The sequence below is a fragment of the Astatotilapia calliptera genome, chromosome 14 (assembly GCF_964374335.1).
Source record: "Astatotilapia calliptera chromosome 14, fAstCal68.1, whole genome shotgun sequence".
Taxonomy (NCBI): domain Eukaryota; kingdom Metazoa; phylum Chordata; class Actinopteri; order Cichliformes; family Cichlidae; genus Astatotilapia; species Astatotilapia calliptera.
In genome coordinates, this window is record NC_137435.1 from 24,503,429 (window position 1) to 24,522,392 (window position 18,964).

The window sequence follows — 18,964 nt, forward strand, 5'->3', positions numbered from 1 at the left end:
TAAGTGCTAAAGCTTAATGGGTTACAATTATAGCCCATAATTGTAAGAATAATATGTGGCTTTTAACAGATTATTCTTGTAACAAATGTGAATGTGCTGAGTGGCTGTGGCACTGTGCACAGGATAAAACCTCTTGATTTTAGTGTTTTGCAATCTTTGGCCTGAATCTAGTTCTACATAACTAGATTCAGGCCAAAGATTGCATTTAAGTAACATTGGTGATTAGAAGCCAGTCTTTTGATCTTTTTGTTTTTGTTTTTTTAAAGTCTTTCTGATAAGGTTATTTTAAAGTTTGTTTTTTTAAGTCATAGACCTATTTATATTGGTTTCCCTGGTTTTAAACAGAAAATTTAAGCTCTTCATTAAAACAAATGCAGTGTTTACCTGTACGGGCACTGACAGCCACTAGAGGTCCCTTTACTCAACGTTTACATTCATCAGTAACTTCCTTCTCAAATGCTAATGCTTGCCAGATTAAATAGGCTTGTTAAGGGACAATATGTTTTGTTCTTAATATCAGATTATGTTATCTGTCTTTTTCATCATTCATATTTTATTGATGAGACTTTCGATGGAGGAGTAGCAAATACGCAAAGATTAACTGGTGATTTCTACAGGGTTTTTGCTGGCTGCATGTACAAAAACTCAGAAAGCCTTTCAAGAAGACAGAGTAAAGATGAATTTATAATACCTTCATTTAGACTGCGTATTTATCAGATTTTTGCTGACATTGACTCTACTTCAGAATATTTATATATTTTTGCGTTCAACGTTTGATAATGTGTCACGCGCAAAAGCATCAGGTCTAAGAGCCGTGCTTAGAGAATGCTTTGTAGTAAATCAGAAGAGTCGACTCCCATTGAGCGAGAGCCGGCTCCTCACTTTATTTCCTTTCGCTGCTCAGCTCCCACACAGTGGCTCAGCTATGCTCCAATCCCTCCATTTTGTGGCCAATCACATGCGAGGATATAGGATAATATCATTATCTGAAAAACAGAGAGGGTGAGAGACGCGGCAGTCAAGTGGAGTGTGCGTCTGTCCTCTCAGTAAGTGAGTGAGACAGACAGCGGTGAGGAGGGCTGTGCGAGTGCATCACAAAAACACATAAATATGCCTGACACCCGTAAACGAAGCAGCATCTGGCTGCAGTTTAAAGACTTTTTTGTCTCGGTCTCGTCTCAACTTTGTCTTGGTCTCGATACCATCTGGTCTTGGTATTGTCTTGGTCTTGGTTTAGGCGGTCTTGACTACAAGTCTAATGATCTCATCCACTTGCATATCTGGTGTGATCAGAGGTGGCAAAAGTACAGCTATTCGGTACAAGTCGTTCAGTTATTAGTGTTAAGAAATACTCCAGTAAAAGTTGAAGTATTAAACAGATTAAACTTCTTTACTCTTTGAGTACATTTCAGAGCCTCTTAAAAAGTACAGCATCTGAAATGCACTTAAAGAAAGTAAATGGGTCTAGTTTATGTTGCCTACATTGTTGAGGATGACTTTGCATCTAAACAGGAAAATGAGCACAGTCAGGGGCAGTGTTGGTCAAGTTACTTGAAAAAAGTAATCAGTAACTAATTACTGATTACTCCCCCCAAAAAGTAATCCCGTTACTTTACTGATTACTTATTTTCAAAAGTAATTAATTACTTAGTTACTTAGTTACTTTTTAAAAACACGATTTACAACCTGAAGAGGTGATAAAGTGATAGATCTTTCAGCCCAATTCTACTTTTTCTACATAAACCATCATACAAAATGTAATCAAATGGAAAAGTCTCTTTTTTTAACTTGTTTTATCAGTTTTAATCTTTTAACTTTATGCATCAAGCAAAACATTTAATTATATGCAACATTCTCTGACTTGAATAAATTAGTTTAACATTTAAACCTATTTTCTACACATTCCAGCACATAAAATAAAATATTTTTTGTGTTTTCACTCACTCTTTCAAACAGATGCAAGTAAAACACAGCAGAAAATAAATAAAGTCAAAGACTCAGCGGTCCTTTTGCTCTATTTTCACCTGTAAAGCAGGAGCAGGGTAGGCGGAGGGTTACCCTGGTGTAGGTGTGCTGCGGTCAGTTGAAGAATCCGCGCGAGTGTCTCTGTGAGTTTCCCATCACGTCGTAGCTACTCGGTGCTTGCTCGGAAGTTTAGGGGTTTTTTTCGCTGTAAAAAGAAGTTTTCTTCCCACGCACGATGGACGCTAATGTTTTTGTCACTTTTTATGGAATCAAACTCAAAGTAAGGTCAGTACTTCCACACTTTAAACGCTGCACGCTCATACTCTCTCCCGCACTCGATATATTATCCATTGTTGATCTGCACACAGCTGCTGTCACCAACGTCGCACTTGCTTACGTCACTGTCATGAGACATTCTCGCAAAAAAAATCACGGTTTTAGTAACGCAGTAACGCAGCGTTCCTACGGGAAAGTAACGGTAATCTAATTACCGATTTTGCAATAGTAATCCCTTACTTTACTCGTTACTTGAAAAAAGTAATCAGATTACAGTAACACGTTACAAGTAACGCGTTACTGCCCATCTCTGGTCAGGGGTTAAAGTTGCATTCAGCAGGTGGGGGAACCCTAAATTTGGTTGTAATGGCTCAGTGTGGGGAAACACGACTGAAAATAAATTCTACTGAGAGCTCCTGCAGATTTTCTTAGTGTAGAGGCTGTGATCAGCTGATCTGCTGCTCTTTGTGGATGGACACAACTGAACTCAGCATGATGTCAGCAGATGTTTCATGAGTTGTCCTGGCTGATTTCCATCCTCTGCTCTAACAATGCACTGTTCATACTGTCTTTTTTTCTAGATGGTATAAAGTTTGTATGTTGGTGGAATTCAGTCAATGAATCTCAGTATTATCAGCTAAAAGTCATCTTTAGTCTGACCATGAGCACCACAGCCACCGTGTAGCAGCCACAAACTGTTCTTTTCTCTGCACTAACCTGCAAAGTTTTTCAAGCAACCTTTAAATAGCAGTTAGTCTGCCTCAGTTTGATTTGCAGCATGTTTCGTGATACGAAAAACATAATGCCACATCCAGTATCTGATTTAAAAACATAAGGACTTACATGCAAGCTTTAAATTTCCAGTTTATCAAATACCACCGAGAAGTCATTACCTTTAAATATAACCGCTCTTCTTCCTCTCCTGACCTCTTTCTTATCTTGCTCCATCTCTGAGTGAATTTAGCTCTTTCTATTTTCTTCCTGTGAAATACAGCAGCTGGAGCTTTAGCTAGCAACACACTGTGAGACAAACAGCACGCAAACAGTTTGTGTGTTTGCTGAGCTGATAGAAATGCTATCTGTTCCGATAGTAATAACTTAAAAGTAGGGCTGTCAGCGTTAAAGCGTTAATGCCCTGTTAAAGAATTAATGCTGACAGCCCTACTTAAAAGTGGAAATAAATAAATAAATTATAAAGATCAATCAATTGGACCAGTATGGCAAAGCTGTAATGTTCCACTTGGGAAAATAAATCTGTTGCACATTTTTATTGGCCTTCAGACAGGCCTTCTGATTGCTACAGTGCCGAACAACACAGGCCAAAGGAAAAGAAACTGTTGTGAGGAAGGCAAGGGAAGAGCAGGGAGGAAAGGATAACTGGAAAACCATACTATATTATGCCATGTTTTGATTTTCTTTAAAGGGTAGAAAACATGTTGGATCACACTACATTCAAATCTACCACAGAAATGTAAATAGCATGTTGTTCTTTACCACTGATATTAACTAAAATGACCAGTTTGCCTGCTGACCCTGTAAAGTTTACACCTGCACAGGTGCATTGTCAATCCCTGCCTGCTGGCAGAACGCAAGTTCTGAGAAATTACCATTTCAGGTCCTCCATAAACCCATCATGGTGCCTCTTCAAAGTGATGTCTGCAGCTCTACAGAAAAATTCTGCCAGTCACCCGAACCATGACAGTACCCCCCCCCCCCCCCCCCCCCCCCCCCCCCCGTCACCATGGGCTAGTATACCGTGGTGAAAGTTTGCGTGACTCAGTCCTGAGTGGAATGTCCTTGCCCGCCAGCCATACGTTTTGTCCCCCCGTGTAAACTGGAGCAATTGAACGGCGTTGATAGGCATACTGGTGTTGGCAGTTGACTGACCTGAGTAGTGCTTGCCTAGTCTGATCCCAAGCTCGTCGACAACGCTGTAGATGGTGTTGAATGGAAAGCTACTCAAGTTGCAGAGGATGTGAGTGAATTACGAGCGTATTCTGCCCAGTGCAGACAGGTGGACCATGTAAGGTCATGCAGCGGAGTATGGTTTCTAATTCTTGATTTAACCGTTCAGTCTGACCGTTTGTTTGGGGATGATAACCAGAACTAAGACAAGGTTTGGCTCTGAGAGCGGTGCAGAAAGCCTTCCAGGCTCATGAGGTGAACTGCAGGACGCGGTCGGAGACTATTTCTACAGGTAGTCCTCTGAAAATGAAAATGTCCTCTGAAAAACCAGAATTTGAGTAGTTTCAGTGGTAGTGGGAAGCTTATCTAAGGCGCCAAAGTGGGCGGCTTTGGAGGACCTGTCAATGATGGTGAGTATGTAGTAGTTTTTGTCAGCTGATAGGTGACGAGCATGATACGTGACCATGGCACAGGGAGCAGTTGTAAAAGCCTAGCTGGGTGTTAAGTGTTAGACTTGTTGCGTGCACATACTGGACAGACAGCCACATACTCTCAGACATCCTTTTCCAGGGTGTCCCAATAGAAATGTCTTTTAATTAGGGAACTAGTCCTACCTCTTCCTGGGTGGCATGCAAACTTCGCCTTATGAATCCAGGACCTTAGAGCGAGCTGCAGCTGGAATGAATTGTCAGGTCCTGTGCCTGGGTCAGGCTCCATCTCCAAAATCCAATTGATTTCCTCCTCCACCTCCCACATGACCGCCCCCACCTTGCAGTTGGCAGGAAGGATGGAAGGAGCCTCTTCCGGTTCCGTGCTGTGGGCAAACTGCAGAGAGAGCGCATCCGGTTTGATGTTACAGGAAACTGGTCGATATGAAATGGAAACATTGAAAGAGTTAAAGAATAAAGATGTGCCTGATGAGCATTTACCCTCTTGGCTGAGTGAAGATACATGAGATTCTTATGATCTATCCAAATTACAACAGGATGCTCAGCACCCTCCAGCAAGTGCCACCACTCCTCCAATGCAAGTTTCACAGACAGGAGCTCCAAGCAGGATTCGAACCTGGCCCTCCTGGTCTAAAGGTAACTATTTAGCTCACTGAGCCAACCTCTTTCTCAGCCAGGAGCCAGGAGCTCCCTGTCCCCCACATCATAATTTTGTTTTTGTGGGACAAGGGCAGCGAGAGAAAAAGGCACATGGTTTGAGCTTGGAGGGTGTTTTGTAAAAGTACTACTCCAACCCCAACATCAGAAGCATCAACTTCTATGATAAATGGTTAATGGACATCTGGGTGAATCAGGACTGGAGCCTTGGAAAATAGTTTTTGAGTTATGCAAAAGCGACTCAACTACCTGGTTCCCCAGAAAACGGCTCTGGCTCAGGGGAAGCAGCGTCCCGGAAACAGGGCGTAACCGAAAACATGGCTGAGCCTTGGGGAATAGGAGTGGCTCTCTCTAGAAGAGGTGGCGGTATAGGTGCAGCTGCAGCAGCTTCCAATGTGGGAGCTCCACTGGGCTGGGATTCTTGGATGGCCGTAAGAATCTTAGCCTGGCTGTCACTGAGGGATTTTCACTGAGCTAAAAGGTACTGGATTGATTGCTTTTGGCTACCAAGTATCGCACCCTGCATCGTGACAGCCGTCCGGGTTGGATCTGCAGGGTCCATAGTCCATAGCCAGATCGTGTTGTCACAGCTATTTGCAAGCTTTGCAAGCTCCTTTGACTACGATGACCTGGATGACTGAGAACCTTCACAGTCACAGCTATTATTTCATACTATTTAATTATCAATAAATTTTTACAGAGAAATAGACAAAAGACAGTCTCCCTTCAGCGGAAGAATAAAATGATATGGTTTGAAAATGCCATAAATAAACCTAGGTGCAACTGGAGAGACTATTGTTGGCATTGCTGTGATTCTTATACCTGGTGCACTAATTTGTTGAGAAAACGTTTACTCTTATTCAAACTGTTTTTGCGCCTTCTCTCAGTTTAGCACTAGGTTTATGAACTTGCTAGCTACTAGATAAGAGCCAAGGCTAAACTTTTCCGGAAGGTTTAGCCGTTAGGGGGCAGGGCTTTTTTCAGTCCTTGTGAACTTTTGTAACATATGAACTGTATATTCTCTACCCCTGTATTTATTCTAATCGTTTGTGGCAGTTTTTGAACATCAGTGGCATCTGTTAATGCCAAATCTAGGCAAGGGGTTGGAGGTGTGGTGTGCTCAAAATATAGCTATTCCCCCCCCAAGTAATTCTAACATTTTTGGGGGTGCAGAAAAGGGAAAATAAGAATTTATCAGGGTTGGCTGAAGGAGAACCCAAATGCTGGACTTTTAGAATGGAGAAAACGAGTTTATTTACACAGAAAACAGTGCCAACAGTCCACAGTGTGTGCTTTCCCAATTCCCCGTGCCGTGATTCCTCTCCGTGATGCGTGGTTGTGCTTTGTCCTCCTCGATGCCTGTGTTCAACTGTGTACTGCTCCCTCCACACGTTTCCGTAATCACCCTGGAAACAAGAGATGCCACAATGAGTACTGCCCCATCCACTGGCCGACTAAACACGTTAACCATTCCAACAAGAAAGTATTGAAAACCCGAGCTCCGCACTAACTGTATTTCTAGTTTAATGATCCCGTGCCGACTGCTGCTCCACTGCTCTCTTAAGTAGAGCCCCTTGATTAGCAGATCAGCAACAGGTGAGTTATTATCACAGGTGTGGCTGGCTCCAAGGCAGGGACTCTCCAGACCTGGTGGGGCAGCAAAACTGACACAACAACACACAGGGAAACGAGGAACGAGGAGCAGATCACACCACAACCATAAATGATTAAGAAAGACGAATAAAACTCATAATATTCATTAAACTCAAAAAATAACACATGATCCCCAGGTCACAGACCCAGGCCCATGACAGAATTAATTGTTTTACTATGTGCACAAATTATAATCGTGCATTTTATCATTACTTCTATGAAATTATGGAAGCATTATGGAAGCTGGCAGCTTGGTGCTACTTGCTGTTAGAGAGGCTGGATGTTTGGATGGTTAGAGGTCAATCAACCCTGAATTAGACAAGTGGAAGAACATGGATGGCATCTTATTTTTATGTACTGGACATTTTAATAATAAGTTCCACTTTCTTTCCTAAGAGGGTCCTCTACACTTCTATACAAATCTAATATATTCATATGTATTATTCCTTTCAACTTAATAATTTGCATTTTGTATAAGTCTTTCCAGTTCATTAAAGACTTGCTAATGTTTGTTTTAATCAGCTAGTTGTTATTAAATAGAGACAGGCAGTTCTGCATTTTGCAGCTGTTTCCTGCTTATTACACAGAAACTACCAGAGATATTTCCAGGTAATAGTCACACTTAATAGGTTATTAATGTGTTATTAAATGGAAACAGGCAGTTTTACATTTTGCTGCTCGATTTTCTGCTTATTACAATTTAGCAGGACTTGAAATGTTTGTCAGTGGGTAAAAAAATAGTATTATGCACTCAGAAAACATGCTTGAAACATGTTTGAAACATGTTTGTCCTACAGCAGCCACAGTAGGCCACATGTAGTGTCCAATACACTTATATGATTCAGGTTATTAATCATAAGGTCCACCTGTTTTTTAACCCTGAGAAATGAAGCTTCAGAGATGTAAAGTGTGTCTTCCTCTTGTGGTGTATGAAAATAACACTTACTGCACCTTTCTGTAATTACAGGTGTGAAGAAATCAAACTTCTGTGTATATATTTTATTTCTGTCAAACAATTTGAACAAAAACATGACAAAAAGGCAAACGATACATGATAAAAAAACAAATACCTTAATAGAATCTAAAGTATTCCTTTTGTGAGAGAAAAAACTAGAAGTGCCAAGAATTTTGTTGCATAAGACATGATGTTTCACAGAAATGTTGCAGAATGAGTAACGGTTCCACATTTGAAACCTCTAACGATTCTTTAAAACATATTTACTTACCACCGAACTTAACCAGAAAAAAATCTTAGTAGCTCATGAAAAGTGAAGGCAGGGTATTTGTATCCACAGACCTTTTTTTGCTCATATAAATCAAGTCAAATCTAATGGCTCATATCCAAGCCAAGGCCAGCAGAATTTACTTATTCTTTTGTGAAACTTCAACTGTGATGGAAATTGTTATATTACACCAGTCCTGTCTGTGTATTAGAGTCGGTACACAATCATATTGTTGTCATCTCCTTGCCATTACTGGTGCTCTTGGTGTCCATATGGGTGATGCTGATCTTGGTAGTCGGGTCCTCGCTGATGAACTGGAGGATGTTACGCAGTGAGCGGTTCATGCTGTCTTTGAAGCTTTGACCCAGACACACATAGAGCAGAGGGTTGAGGCAGCTGTTGAAGTAAGCCAGGCAGAGCACTATAACGTGTGCCAAGTGAAGTTTGGGGCTCACAGGGGAAGCCCGAGGGGTGGTCAGTATGAGGAAATCCACAATGTGCAGAGGTATCCAGCACAAGAAGAAGCTCAGCACCACAGCGATGATGACCCTCAGGGTTTTCTTGGACCGGGTCCGACCTCGTGTCATTCTCCTCTGTGTCTTGTTGAAAACCACCAAGTGACAAACTAGAATAACCAGGAAAGGAATAATGAATCCAATCAGGAAGCGAAAAGCAGAGACAGGCCAGGCACTGTCTACAGTGTACTCCATCCTACACTCTCTCTTCTCGTCACCTGCCACAATCTGCTTGGCGTACACAAACTGTGGGATACTGCCTATCAGGGCCAGGACCCACACAACAACACATCCATAAGCACCCTGTTTGGGTCGCCTGTGGTTCTGACACCAGATGGGTCTAATGACCAGCAACAAACGATCCACGCTGATCACAACCAGCTGCAGGATGCTGCAGTACATCACCAGGTAAAACAGGCCTCTGATGAGCATGCAGGCCAGCGGACCGAAGTGCCAGTGATCGTCATGGACCAGAGGGACCATAAGCAAGGGGATGGAGAGGCAGCACAGAAGATCAGCCAGAGCGAGGTTGAGGAACCAGAGGGAGGTGACAGAGCGGGACATGCAGAACCCCGTCACCCACACCACCACAGCATTTCCAGGCACACCCAGCAGGACCACAAGGCTGTACATGACCAGAGCCACTATCTGGATCGGCTGAATCTCAGGAGTCACAGACTCAATAATCTCAGGAAATGTGTTATTATCATCAGGAAATGTGTAATTATAGTCACCGTAATCCATGATTCCTTACAACTGTGAAGTATAGGGTATAGATTAGTGTCGTGCATAAAATTAACATTAGAATGAGAGAATGATTCATTCAACAATATCTGTGACAAATGTTTCATCGAAAAGATTTTCATGATTCACTAAAATAATACAGTTCAATCCAGAAAAGCTAATGTTTGTTTTTTAAATTCAAACTAATACTTTAGTATTAACTCACCAACTGTTCAGCCTCTGTTTGTGTTGCTCTGTCAGGAAGTTGTAGAGCTGGTCTGCTTCTGTGCTTTATACTCTCACCCCACCCCATGCAAACACAGTTGCACAAGATTCCTGCTAAAAGTACAAGTCCTCTGCATGTGAGTGTACATTTGATGACTGCAATCAAAAAAATTGGTTAATGTAAAAATGCCGTTTTTATGTCAAAATTTAGCTGTAACTTCACAGGAAATAATTAAATCATAGTTCATACACTGAGAAAAAAAACAAAACAAATGGAAGCTGACCTCGACTACTTTGTCGTGCTTGCTTTATTCACCAGTTTACTGGTAGTGCTACAAATTATTTTTCCCTTATTTCAGTGCTCACTATAAAATAAAAGTCTATTGATATGTCAGGATCGGTAATTTTAAAAATAATTACTTCAAATGTCTATCTTGTCAAAATAAAAGTCTTAATAATCGTGTTTAAAGTATGAATACTAAATGTCATGGAGTAGCCCTGTGACGTCTAATCACACAACACAGCATGCTGGTACTGTAGCCTTGCCACACGTGAAATTCTAGGAAATTAAAAGTGTTAGAGTTTTAAAATATAAATCTCAGTTGTACTCCCAATTGCAAATGGTCGGGGTTTTTTTAGACCTTTAAGCCTAGTGTTATAGTCATTAGGGGGATTTAGTCAATGTGCTATAAAGGAGCAAATAAAGTTTTTGAGATGTTTACAGCATGATTTCATTGTATGTGGTTTCAGATAGCTAGATATGTTTCCTACTTTTACCTAACACCTGTCTTTTGATAATGGATTAAGCAATGTTATAAAATAATTTAGTATTTAATTGTTATTTTTTTTGGATTATGTGGCAGGAGGTTGTGTATCATTGTGTATCAGGCCATGGTGCTAAGGAGGCCACAGTGGCTGTACTCCCAGGACCTCCAGCTGTAATGAGTCACAGCCTGGTCCAGAATGGCTTCCTCAGTCAGTGTATTTAGTTTTGCATTGGTGTATTGTAGTGCCAATAACACTGAACTGTTCAACTGTGTGAAGGCCTTTTTATTTTCTGCAGTAATTAATCATTTTGCAAAAACACTCAAAAATGATTTCCTGTTTCAACGGGACAAAAGACTTTATTGTCAAACTTGAAACCATAATTTTACAGTAACACATCATCTTTATCATATATACATATTATTCACAAATTAGCCTACTCACAACCTATAGTACAGTAAAAGAACTAGAGTTTCAGCTGTGGTAATAGAAAACAAGTAGAGCTCCCTTTGTGTTGATCACCATGCATCACATTTCTGCAACCTTGTTGAAAATGCTGATATTACACAACAGCAGTGAGCATCTGTCACGCCCATGATGTAGCTGCCTCATAGACGAGTTTAAATCGAACAATATCATGCCTGAATTTTAACGCAAAGTAGGTTTTTAAAAATGTGATTCTCCAAACATTCAAGACATATCAGAGCAGAACTGCATGTGTGTCCAGAGAACAGCCAACTCAGTTTACAGTACTGTAACACATACTACATACTAAAGATATGACTAGGTAAATATCCTCAAGAAGACTGACTGTGGGACAGAAAAATGAATTAAAGAGACAGAGAAACACATTTGCATAAACATAAATACATGTGAGGAAAATTGAGTGGCAGGATTTCCTGTTTTTAACAAAATCAGGAAATAACAAAGAAGATCAAACACAGAGTCAGCAAAATGTTCTCTAGAAATTCTAAAAATTGCTGACTTTGGAAGAACGTGGGTTTGCTTCCCGTTGCACACGCAGTCTTGTCATAGTTCGCCTCTTATTGTGCGCATTGGTATAAAGACGAACATTAAAGTCCCAGCTGGCATGGAGTTGTTACCGTGTAAAACACATTATCAGTACAGTATTTGTTTAATTTTGTCATAGTTGCTGTCATAAGTACATATTGCGATGCTTCCTCGCTGGTTTCTCACAGACGGTGAGTCCTCAGAGGTAAGCTCAGTTGAAGGCTGGAGCACTGCTGGGTGGAAGTGTAGGAGTGTCATCTCTGAATGCATCCGACTGAAGGTCTGCAGAAAAAATAGGGTGAGTTTGAAAATTAAATTTCAGTGTAGAATACTTTCACCGAACAAGTTATTTTTTCATACCGCTCTGGTGCCTTAAACATGATGAAACGTTTTTTCCTACTCTTTCTTTTTATAAATTTAATGAATGCGTATTTTCCAAAATAAAAACCAGCAACAAGCGCTTCTTAATTCAGTTCAATTCAATTTTATTTATACAGCGCCAAATCACAACAACAGTCGCCTCAAGGTAGACCCTACAACAGCACATACAGATAGAAACCCAACAATCATATGACCCCTTAAGAGCAAGCACTTTGGCGACAGTGGGAAGGAAAAACTCTTTTAACAGGAAGAAACCTCCAGCAGAACCAGGCTCGGGGAGGGGCGGCCATCGGCCGTGACCAGTTGGGATGAGGGGAGGAAGACAGGACAAAACACATGCTGTGGAAGCGAGTGGGAGATTAATAACAAGTAGTGATTCAATGCACATATTAACACATAGTGAGTGAGAAAGGACATATCCTGGTCAAAAAAGACTGAAAGATTCCTCACAGTGTCACAGGAAGTCAAGGTAATGCCATCCAGAGTAAGTATCTGGTTAAATACCATATTCCTAGGACTTTGTACAAGTACAATAACCTCAGTTTTATCTGAATTTAGAAGCAGAAAGTTAGAGGTCATCCAGGTTCTTATATATTTAAGGCATTCCTGCAGTTTAACTAATTGGTGTGTGTTATATGATTCAAACCACTGCAGTGCAGTATCTGTAATACCTTCAGGTACTGCACTGCAGTGGGTACTGCACATGCCTTATCATTAGCTTAGATGTCTCCTGAGTAGCCGAAAAGTAAAGCAAAACATATTAAAACATTTCAAATTATATTCCAAATAAACAAGCATTGACTTATTAATCCTTTACATTAACTATATAATACATACTACTGCATTTCATTAACAGCTTCGACACTGGCAAAGACTCACACACCTTGTAGTCTGTATTCTGTATTTAAAAACCTTCTCTCCTTTGTCTTTTTCAGTCATTCAGAAGCTTTCCCCAGTCCTTAATCTTGTGTCCAAAGTTTAAACCGTTTAAACAGTTGATTGTTTTATGTTTTATGGGACAATTCTCCATAACTTTACCTCCGTCTGTAACTCTGCATCAATTAGATGTAGCAGAAACCTCTACTCTTCTCCATGTTTCCTAATAGTAATGTCCCACAGGCTGTGAAGTAAACCACAGCAGCAAGTCACCACAATAATGTTGACGATTTTGTTTGCCAGGCAAATCCACCTTGTTTGGATTTTTGTGTATGCACTCCCTGACAGAAATAGTTTAATACTAATACCATTTTGTACCTACATGTTAGGTTACATCTTTGAGTATGTTAGTGGCAGAGGGGTGGTGGTTTTTCCGTCTGAATCATCAGGCTTTACTTCCTGATTTGGAAAGCTCTAATGCTGAGCTCTCAAAAATGCAACTGGAAAAGGATGAGATGGATGACTTTGTGGGTTGCCAATCCAACTGAAAGTTAGAAATGGTACTAGTACCTTTGGTTGTAGCTCCAGCTAGTACATCCACTTTTACACTTTCACAGGATGGTCTTGTTTGAATAATGACTGTGTGTCTGGTATTTCGTTGTGAAGCACTTTGTGATGTTTATCTCAAAAACTGCTATAAAAAGGAAATTATACTGTCATACAAAATACAGACATTGACTTGAGAAATGAGAAACCTTTTGTTTACCAATGTATCTAAAACTTATCAAAACTTTCTGTCACCTGACTGCCTAATAAACTGATCCCGTAAGCTTAATTTCTATATAGGAATTAATAAAAACTAAAGTGATTAAAAATAAGCGGTACCACAGTGAGTATAGGGGCAGCAAACAAAATTTCATGTTTATGGTTTCACATGCATATGTTTTCTTTTTTTCCCAATTTGTAATAAAACAGCATTTGAATATATGCGACTACCTTATGTGCAACTCACCAATGAGTGTCAAGCCTTGCTGCTGATTCAGTATAACCGATGTCTCCTCTTCCTCCTCCTCTTCTCCCCAATCTGCAATGTTGGCCGGGGGGATGCACTGCTCCAAGAACAGGTCCTCCTCATCTTCCTCCATGTCCATGTTCTCTGGAGGCCAACGCAGCTCTCCACTCTCCACCTCGCTCACCTCAGTTGGTTCCACAACAATAGAGGGTAGACGTTCCTTCTCGTGCTCGTGGCCCAGACAGTTCAGAGAGGTCTCGGGGTCCAGGACAACCTCAACAGGGTCAGGAAAGATCTGGGGGAAGAAGTTGATTGTGTCATGAGCAGTATATTGAATTAAAACTCTGTAGAAGCCTGTAAATAAACTTAATTAGGAATTCTACAAATTGTTTTATGTTTTTCCTTATCTATCCCAGAATCACACACACATGCACACACACACCTACGCAATATTGGGGCCTTGGATTTTGTGTACTTACTATTATTCGGGTTTTTAATCCTTGTTTGTGTCTGCATTTGAGTCTCTTCAGCTAAGCATTTCAAGACATTTTAAAGTATCAACTGTAACACAGAACTCCAATCACAACTAGAAAAATTAGCATTTCCTGCGAAAATACTGTGTGGATGCCTTAACGCTGAAGAAAAGCGTTGCCCTGAGCAGGATTCAAACCTGGCCCTTCTGGTCTCAAGGCGGCTACCCATCTCACTGAGCCATACTCATTCTCACAAAGAAGAGGTGGAGAGACTGTGAATTGTGCTGAAATGAGCAGAAGCTGCTGAGAATTGTGCTGATAAGAGGTGAAAAGGCTAAACATTTTGCAGAAAAGAGGTGAATCAGCAGAATTTCTGCTGAAAAGAGTTTTTTTCTGAAAACAGCTGAGATTTGTGCTAATAAGAGGTGAAAAGGCTGAAATTTTTGCAGAACAGGTGAATAAGCAGAATTTGGGCAGAAAAGAGGTGAAAATTCTGAAAATTCTGCTGAAAAGAGTTCAGTCAGCAGAATTTCTGCTGAAAAGAGGTTTTTGCTGAAAAAAGCTGAAAAAGCTGCTATTTGTGCTGAAAAGTGGTGAAAAAACTGAAAATTCTACTGAAAAGGGCTGAAAAAGTTGAAATTGGTGTTGAAAAGAGTTAAAAAAGTTTAACTGTTAACTGAAAGAAATGTTGCCATAAGCGGGATTTGAACCGGGGCCTCCCAGTCTGAGAAGGATGCTCATCTCACTGAGCTAAAACACAGGTCAACCCGGCAAGGAAAACCAGTGAGGCCACTGATAATATGGCAGAAATGGGCAAAAAATATTGCAAAAAACATTCAATATCTCAAAAAGTATAGAAGTTATGAGCACCAAAAGCCGACATTAGCAGAAAGAGCAGAATTTTCTGCTAATTTTCTGCTAATGTTATAGTTGTGTGGATGCCTTTTCAGGCATCCACACAACTATAACTCAATCAGACTTAGCTGCTATGCTAAAAATATTTGACAGAGATCTGTCGCAGGATGATTCTAGGGGATTATGTTACCTGGATTGGCAGTCTTTGGTCTTTACTCTGCATGTCTTCACATTCTGGATTCTGACCACTCATCTCCTCCATACCTCTGCAGGTGAAACAAATTTATATCAATCCTACAAGAGGAATTAAAAAAAAAAGCATGCACCACATTTAGCACGGACTAAAAAATTCTTTCTAATACTGCAAAAGCACATGAGTGTGTGCATGTTTACTTTAGAAGAGTCCAGAACCCCGATTGAAGTGCAATCTAAATGTCAGCTTAATGTAAAGTGCTCAAAGGAAATTCATGATGCTGCTGACACAGCTGCGCAGCCCCCACTGCTGCGTGCCAATCGAACTACAAATTGTGTCGTTTGGTTTTCCATGAAACAGCATCATTGCCGCTTGTGTCATTGCTGAATTACACTAGGATCACATTATCCAACATGCCCGGCTTTTCATTCGTCAGAGATTTCCTGCCCTACATCATGCTGGCTAAAGCTGGTCCGACCATGCACAAATATGTGCATCTCCTAATACATGCAAGCACTCTCTAGATTAGTGCAGACCTCAAATGGGGTTTGATACAAAAATGGATTATGTAGTTTGGCGATCATATTTTATTTTCTGACAGGAAGCCAAGCATCCTGTTTTGGCTTGCGTCCCTCACACCCCCCAATCTGCCTCAGTTATCAGTAAAGTTTTTGTTACATAAAAAAATATGTTTACATGACCGTCATCAGACGTCTAGCCGCCAGCAGCTTTGATGAAGGCATTTGTTTCAGTTACATGGATAAGTCTGTGTCCATAGCCAACTTTAGTCTGTTTACGTTGTCTAGAAAAGCAGACGAAAGGGATTAAGAAGGGCTGAGGATCCATCTGAATCCTCTTTTTATCCCTCTTCCTTGCTTCCTTGTCTCTATTTCTCAGTATGTCTCAGCGTGTGTCCTCTCTCCATAAGTACCAGTCACGGTTTGTTGCCTGGTGTAATGACACAGTCTGCTCAGTCTCGCTTTGTGTTTAATGAAATTTCCACTGAAAGACAGATCTAATCTACTTTTTGGAATTTGCAGTCACATGTCTCATCAAACTAAAGAGGCAAATCTAATTATTTTTACATAGAAGCCGAGAAGATGAACGGGACCTTTTAACCTCTTCCTGAGATATGCAGCACTCAGACCCCAGTTCTTCACTCTTGCATCAAGTCAAAGCACAAAAGAGAGCATAAACAAGCCAATGCAAATGTCTGCTCGGAAGCTTTCAAAGGCATTTCCAGCCAAAATTAAAATGCATGAGGATCAGTGCTTTGGATCAAGAGCATTAAGGATGGTCTGAGAATATGTAAAAAATATTTGAAATCCAAAAATAATTTGTTTTCTTTTATTTTCGTGTGTAGCCTGAGACTTCCATCAGTTTGTTTCCCTCTTCCTCCCTCTCTCTCTCTCTCTCTCTCTCTCTCTCTCTCTCTCTCTCTCTCTCTCTCTTTGAATCATTTTTTAATAGCTGACTTCAGTCGATTTGTGATTTTCCTATTGACATGCTCAAAGTTACATATTGCGTGACTACATGCAACTGAAGAAACGCTAAGCCAGTTTGCACAACTTGCAAAATGAGGACATCGTGTTCTTCCCCAAATAGGATCAGCTTTGGGAGTACTCTATCTTTTTTTTTGACCCACTTGTGAATGTGCGCGGCCCTACAATTCAATTTCTGATATTGTGCTGTTGACAATTGTGCTGCACTAAGCTGTTTGTGTGCCACCTGGGGTTGGAAACTATTATGATGAATGAGCTTAACCCCCATGTAATCCCTCTCATGTACACTCGCTCTAAACACCTGCACGTTTTAGCACGGTCAACAATCGGGCTTTGTGTGCCTTGTGCGCTGCATTTGGCTGTTAATGCAAAAGTATGCTTTATCACTAGCAGACATTTAGGCTTCTTTTATGCGCACAGGCCAGATGATTAGTTTTAAAATATGCATCTAATATTACTCAAGTGTTAGTGTTAAACCAAGCCTGAAGTTTACACCTAAAGGTGAAGATTTGTGTCACCAGAAAGAGGAAGCTACAGGCGCTAAAGAGCCGCACCATCGCAAAACGTTTGATCATTAAAACGATAAAGTTTTATCTCATTTCCTGTTTCTCTCACATTTTCCTGTAGATGTTTCATTTTTCTAACTTCACACATTTACTTTTTTTTCAGGTCAGAGGCCACATAACTGGTTCACAATCTGGCCACAGCAGTTACACTATAAGGTGCTGCGGTTGTGCAATAAATGAAAACGTACTGATGAAAACATGAGGAAAGATTGCAGCAAACGTTAAAACGTTCCTATTTTATTGTTGCTATTTTTTATACTTCCCCAGCATCACTACACTTAGATGTTTCTGTAGTTGAAAATGTGAGATGGGAGGTATGAAATGGCTCATGGCCTCTGTTTGCTCTTGACCTTTCAAGACCACAAAAACATTCAAAACACGCAAAAAGTAAGAAAAAAAAAAAGGAGAAAAGCGTTTTCACTTTTTACAAACATACAATAAATAAGACTGGATCCTGTGAAATCTCCAACATGTACAATATATGCCAGTTAAACCTTTTATAGGTCAGGCCAATATCTAGTTTTGTCATTTCTAATTAATTTTTTATTTTTATCTAATTTTGACTTTTTGTTTTTGTGGATCAGTTTTGTTGTATTTTGTTTCCAGAGGGGATTTTCTTCTTTCAGTTTAGTTTATATTCTTTGAACTTGTTTATTTTAAGTGTATTATTTGTTAGTTTCATTGTCGGTTTTAGCTTTTCTAATTATTATTGTATGGTGGGAATATCTCAGAGGCAACATTTAGGAAAAACAATAAAAACAGAACTTGAAACATTTTTATTTTATTTTTGTTAGTTTTCCCGAGTTCACAAAATAGTTTCAGTTTTGTTTCAGTCTAATTCATATTTTTAAAGATGTCGAATACTTTGTCACAATTTTTGTCTATGTTAATCTGGGTTTATTGTTTAACCTCCAGAAACACTATTGTGTAAAGCTAGTTATTAATGGTCAGTGGACCATGTGTTACGACTGTTTCCATATTTGTGACTTGGAGGAAGTTTTTAAAGTTCACAGGGTTCATGGATCCATCTGCTATCACAGCTGCCCACAAGGACCAAAAAGCTTCAGAAAAAGTTGCTGAGGTGACCTAAGGGTGGAATGAGTTTGTCATCAAGAGTTATATGTTTCCACAGCGTGGGTCTTATTTCTGATAATGGCACAATCTGCTGCTTGACTGTACATGACTGTATCTTCCTGACACTTCTGCTGAGTTACTTTCAGAAGATGCACAGTGACGATAAGATCTTAAAGTGGAACCTGAGGGGGACTTGCAGCAGTTTTCAATTTAATTGTTATCCAAGAATTAAAGTGCACACAGTCACACGACCACAAGGTTCATCACCTCTTACCCATCAGTTGCTGTCAGGCATATGTCCTCTCCATCTTGGCACAGTGTCACAGTGGTGAAGCTCGGCTCATCCGCTGGTGATACGAGAGGGGTTGCAGGGGGAGGTGAACAACTCCCACAGCAGTCCCCCCCTGCAGGACCCTCAATGAGGTTTTCAGCCTCCAGGGCGAAACCTGGATGGGGAGGGCTCCAAACTCTCAGGGATCTCAGGTGTTTAGCAGATGGTGAAGGAGGTGGCTCGACTATTCAGGCAGGAGAGCACCCGTGTCTCACTTCAGTGCTGAGTTCGCTTGTCCAAAGCGTACACGCTCTCCGCCGTCTCCCGTATCCGACTTCCTTCCTCGTGTCTCTGTCATTATCCCTCCCTGTCCCACCCCGCTGCCAGGCTTTGG

General features: G+C 40.6%; 2 protein-coding genes across 3 annotated transcripts; both read right to left on the bottom strand.

The window, feature by feature from the left end:
* Window positions 1-7,889: 7,889 nt before the first annotated feature.
* LOC113036471 (C5a anaphylatoxin chemotactic receptor 1-like) lies at window positions 7,890-9,667 on the bottom strand. Its single transcript, XM_026192852.2, has 2 exons — window positions 9,593-9,667; window positions 7,890-9,399 (listed from the first exon to the last, which is right to left on the bottom strand). Exon 2 carries the CDS (start codon window positions 9,385-9,387, stop codon window positions 8,353-8,355), a length of 1,035 nt encoding a protein of 344 aa, XP_026048637.2. The 5' UTR covers window positions 9,388-9,399; window positions 9,593-9,667; the 3' UTR covers window positions 7,890-8,352.
* A 1,028-nt stretch (window positions 9,668-10,695) lies between these two features.
* lbhl (LBH regulator of WNT signaling pathway, like) lies at window positions 10,696-18,964 on the bottom strand. Of its 2 annotated transcripts, none has more exons than XM_026193634.2 (4): window positions 18,574-18,964; window positions 15,155-15,230; window positions 13,637-13,931; window positions 10,696-11,649 (listed from the first exon to the last, which is right to left on the bottom strand). In XM_026193634.2, the coding sequence occupies exons 2-4, from the start codon at window positions 15,224-15,226 to the stop codon at window positions 11,579-11,581; spliced, it is 438 nt and encodes a 145-aa protein (XP_026049419.1). In that variant the 5' UTR covers window positions 15,227-15,230; window positions 18,574-18,964; the 3' UTR covers window positions 10,696-11,578. The 2 variants fall into 2 exon arrangements, with proteins under 2 accessions (XP_026049419.1, XP_080145129.1); XM_080289003.1 differs by lacking the exon at window positions 10,696-11,649 and adding an exon at window positions 11,832-12,087 and having other exon boundaries at window positions 18,574-18,938.

What these genes read in the sequence shown, in the direction of transcription:
- LOC113036471 (XM_026192852.2), bottom strand. Translation starts at nt 9,387, where the DNA reads ATGGATTACGGTGACTATAATTACACATTTCCTGATGATAATAACACA.
- lbhl (XM_080289003.1), bottom strand. Translation starts at nt 15,226, where the DNA reads ATGGAGGAGATGAGTGGTCAGAATCCAGAATGTGAAGACATGCAGAGT. An exon ending in ACCAAAGACTGCCAATCCAG is followed by an intron (nt 13,932 to 15,154) that starts GTAACATAATCC and finishes TTCTTCCCCCAG; the next exon opens with ATCTTTCCTGACCCTGTTGA. An exon ending in GCAAGGCTTGACACTCATTG is followed by an intron (nt 12,088 to 13,636) that starts GTGAGTTGCACA and finishes TCGCTTCCACAG; the next exon opens with CATGTGTTTTGTCCTGTCTT.